Genomic DNA, 3,344 nt, shown 5'->3' with positions numbered 1-3,344 from the left:
ATAGAAAACTAGAAATGTATAGAATTCACATCAAAATTTATGATTTTGATTACAATTACAAAATACAAACTCAAATCTAACCTCTAAAACCCAAGATCATACAGTATTTGTTTTCCTTGAGCATGTGCAAAATTTTGTTTTTTTTTTTGTGTATAGTCAAGTTGTACCAACTATATAGTTAATTGATACTTTAATTTACTAAATATTATTCTTATAATAATTTGACCATGATCTAATCTTAAGAAAAATTTATTATACTTAAATCATAATTAAAGTGCCATAATTCCGGGTGAGAAAATATGGCCTCCTCTAGTAGTGTAAGAACAAGGGGAGCTTGAAACGTTGGTAGTTCTTGACGCTTCTGATTTGCACTGCTCTTTCCTCTCTTCTTTACATATTTGGCTTTGTCTACACTCTTCACTACAAAATGCCTTCTCTCCACTGCATTCAAATACATAATTATTAATTTCGCGGATTTTTTTATTCATACCAATTTTACTTCTAAGAAATAAAGTAAATAAAGAGGGGTCAAGGAGTGGGCGAGTTACAATTTACAATGACTGTCCACTCCTTGACCCGACAACAAAAACTTTTAATTTAGTAGTGTGCATGGAAAGTGAAATTACCGGTACATGTAGATGTCTTTGCCATGGAGGGTTTTCTTACACAAGTGACACGAACTTAGGAAATCGGAATATGAATTAGTGTAATCAAACGACGTTGCTGGAGAAGATATAGTGAAAACCCCGAGGTTTTGGTTAATTCCACTTGGGGTGACATGTCCATGAGCAACACCATTATAGTAAACTGTAGTGGTTTTGGGCTTGTTAGGCACGTGACAAGTAACGTAAGTGAACTCCTCGTCTAACATGTTATCTAATTCTTCATGTTCTTCACAATCGGACTTGTTATAATTGATAATCGAAGAATTATTCATCGGAATTGGATTGGACCGGGATGAAAAACGACCGTTTAAAGCATATTTTGCTAGAATTTCACCCTTGTAATAATTACTAGTATTATTGTTAAGTGCTACCACTATGCCCAAACCAACACCACCTTGTTGATCATAGTTTTTTGGACTTCTAGGGGAGAGAATTCTACTATAATCTAATGGGCTTCTTGGGCTTGTGGCACACTCCACAATCCCGGTCGGCTGAATTGCACCGACGGGTTTTTTGATTGTAGTCGGACGAGATCGTTTACCCAACATAATTGATTGATTGATCGATTGATTATAATTTGGAATGTAGAGGGAGTATTGGGCAAGAGTGGGATTTTTGGTTGTGGGGGATGTTGGGAGTAAATACTCTAAAATGGGTCTCTCCACTACGCAATACTCTACTAGTGGGGTTGTCAATACTCAATATATGTATGATGAGTGGTTGGACTTAGCCCACTTCCCTTTTATTATTATTATTTATAAAAAAAAATTGATTTGTTATTTTTTGATGGGCCCTATTGAATTATTGCTATATTCATGGTTTGATTTCGGAAATGTAGATGAGTTAGGCACTATTCTTTTTTGAAATGAGTTGAACGAATTATATGGAGTTAATCGAACTAAATTGAATGAAGCTTAGTTAGAGTGAATGGAGATGAGGTAAGAGTTAGATTAATAAAAATATGAGCTAAACAGAACTAATTAAAACTAAACAGACTGAATAGAGGTGAGGTGAATTGAAATGAAATGAAATTAAGTTTCTGAAATAACAGGGCCTAACTGCACCATAATACTTCTTCGAATAAGTGCTTTATAAAACGGTTTTACAATAAAACATTATAAAATCATATAATAAAAACCTCAATATCATTATGAAAAATACAGACCCTGAAAAATGGTCATTGCTGAAAGTTATTTTAATGAGGTTGTATAGATAAAATATCATTGGTTGTATAATAATACATGTAAAACCGTTTATCATAAGAATTAGTGTACTTCATTTATTATTGCGTTAAAATATTACTCCTCATCTCATTCATTTATTTACTTACTAGTATAGATCCCGCGCGTATGCGATTTTTTAGATAGAAATATTAAAGAAAATACGAAGTAGTAATAATTATAAAACCTGATATTTAACTCAATTTGATATTAATTGTAAAATTTAATATTAATGTTTTGTATTAATTGGTAAAAAAAGGAAAATTCAGTATAATCCAGTTATAGATATAATATAATGATAGTCCAATTAAAGATATTATATAATAAAAGCTCAATTACAGATATGATATAAAAAAGCCCAATTATAACCAAATTTATTTAGGCGGGAAAACTTGAAAATTTCTTATTCTTTTAGTATAAGGGGGATTTTATTTTAGGTGTCTTAGTTCATTATTTATCTTTCTAGGAAATGTTTTAAATTGACAATCTAATCTTCCATATTCAATTAGATTCACTTATAATGAAATAATTCGTTCTTTTTTTTTTTAATTTTTGTGTTAAAATTAAAGTTAAACAAATAATGAAGACCAAGGTTGTATTAAACTGGTTTTTCAGCTTTACGATCATTTAGGAATATGATCTAGGTAGCACCAAAACGGACACGGACACGACACGGACACGTGACACGGCATTCCTTGAAATTTTGGACACGGGACACGTTATTTAAATTTAATAAAATATATATTTTATAATTATAAACGTTCGATTTTATTTTTATAAAAGCATTTGATATTAAATTTAAATAAGTAAAGCCTAAAAACTTTTCGATTATAACTCATTTTCATTTACTATCCAAACGAATCTTTTAATCAATCTCTTTCGACAGCTCATTTCACGCTTAAAGAACATCATTCACCCCAAATAATGTCCAAATGTCATGGACACGCGTCGGACACGACCGAAATACCATGGACACGCGTCGGACACGTGCCCAAAGAAATGTAGAAAGTTAGACACGGCTTTATAGGTGTCCGACACGTTTCGACGTGTGTCCGAGGAGTGTCAGTGTCCGACACGGTGTCGGACACGGGACGACTGATTAGGAGAAGTGTTCGTGCTACCTAGAATATGATGATGAATTCATAAAATGTCAGTTGTCAATGTTGTCATCAACCTAAATTATAAAGTTTGTCCAACTTCAGTGATTGGGACCCAATTTAGGAATCTAACCCCACCATTGCCCCCAGAATCTGACACCACAAAGAACATCTATCAGGGGTATAATTGTAAATCACTCATGCTAGACGTGTTCTACTTTGGACGGATGGGCCATAATGGTTGATCATGACAGGAAACAAATGTGGGTCTCAGCCCACTCAATGGGGAGCCCATTACCTTTTGAAATATGGAAATTGTTTTTGCACCAAATTTTTTTTTTTTTTTGTCGAGACTCTTTTAT

General features: G+C 33.0%; 1 protein-coding gene across 1 annotated transcript; it reads right to left on the bottom strand.

Moving 5' to 3' along the window:
• On the bottom strand, positions 1 to 1,373 carry LOC141592465 (FCS-Like Zinc finger 13-like). Its single transcript, XM_074413148.1, has 2 exons — positions 627 to 1,373; positions 1 to 441 (listed from the first exon to the last, which is right to left on the bottom strand). The coding sequence occupies exons 1-2, from the start codon at positions 1,211 to 1,213 to the stop codon at positions 270 to 272; spliced, it is 759 nt and encodes a 252-aa protein (XP_074269249.1). The 5' UTR covers positions 1,214 to 1,373; the 3' UTR covers positions 1 to 269.
• Between the last annotated feature and the right edge of the window lie 1,971 nt (positions 1,374 to 3,344).

Source organism: Silene latifolia, chromosome 7 (genome assembly GCF_048544455.1).
Source record: "Silene latifolia isolate original U9 population chromosome 7, ASM4854445v1, whole genome shotgun sequence".
NCBI classification, from domain to species: domain Eukaryota; kingdom Viridiplantae; phylum Streptophyta; class Magnoliopsida; order Caryophyllales; family Caryophyllaceae; genus Silene; species Silene latifolia.
Note: the sequence above shows the minus strand (reverse complement) of the source record. Positions and strands in the feature narration are given on the sequence as shown.

Bases quoted from the DNA above. Each gene is read 5' to 3' on its own strand.
- LOC141592465 (XM_074413148.1), bottom strand. From the start codon at position 1,213: ATGTTGGGTAAACGATCTCGTCCGACTACAATCAAAAAACCCGTCGGT. The intron at 442-626 runs GTAATTTCACTT...ATTTGAATGCAG, and splicing joins AAAGACATCTACATGTACCG to TGGAGAGAAGGCATTTTGTA.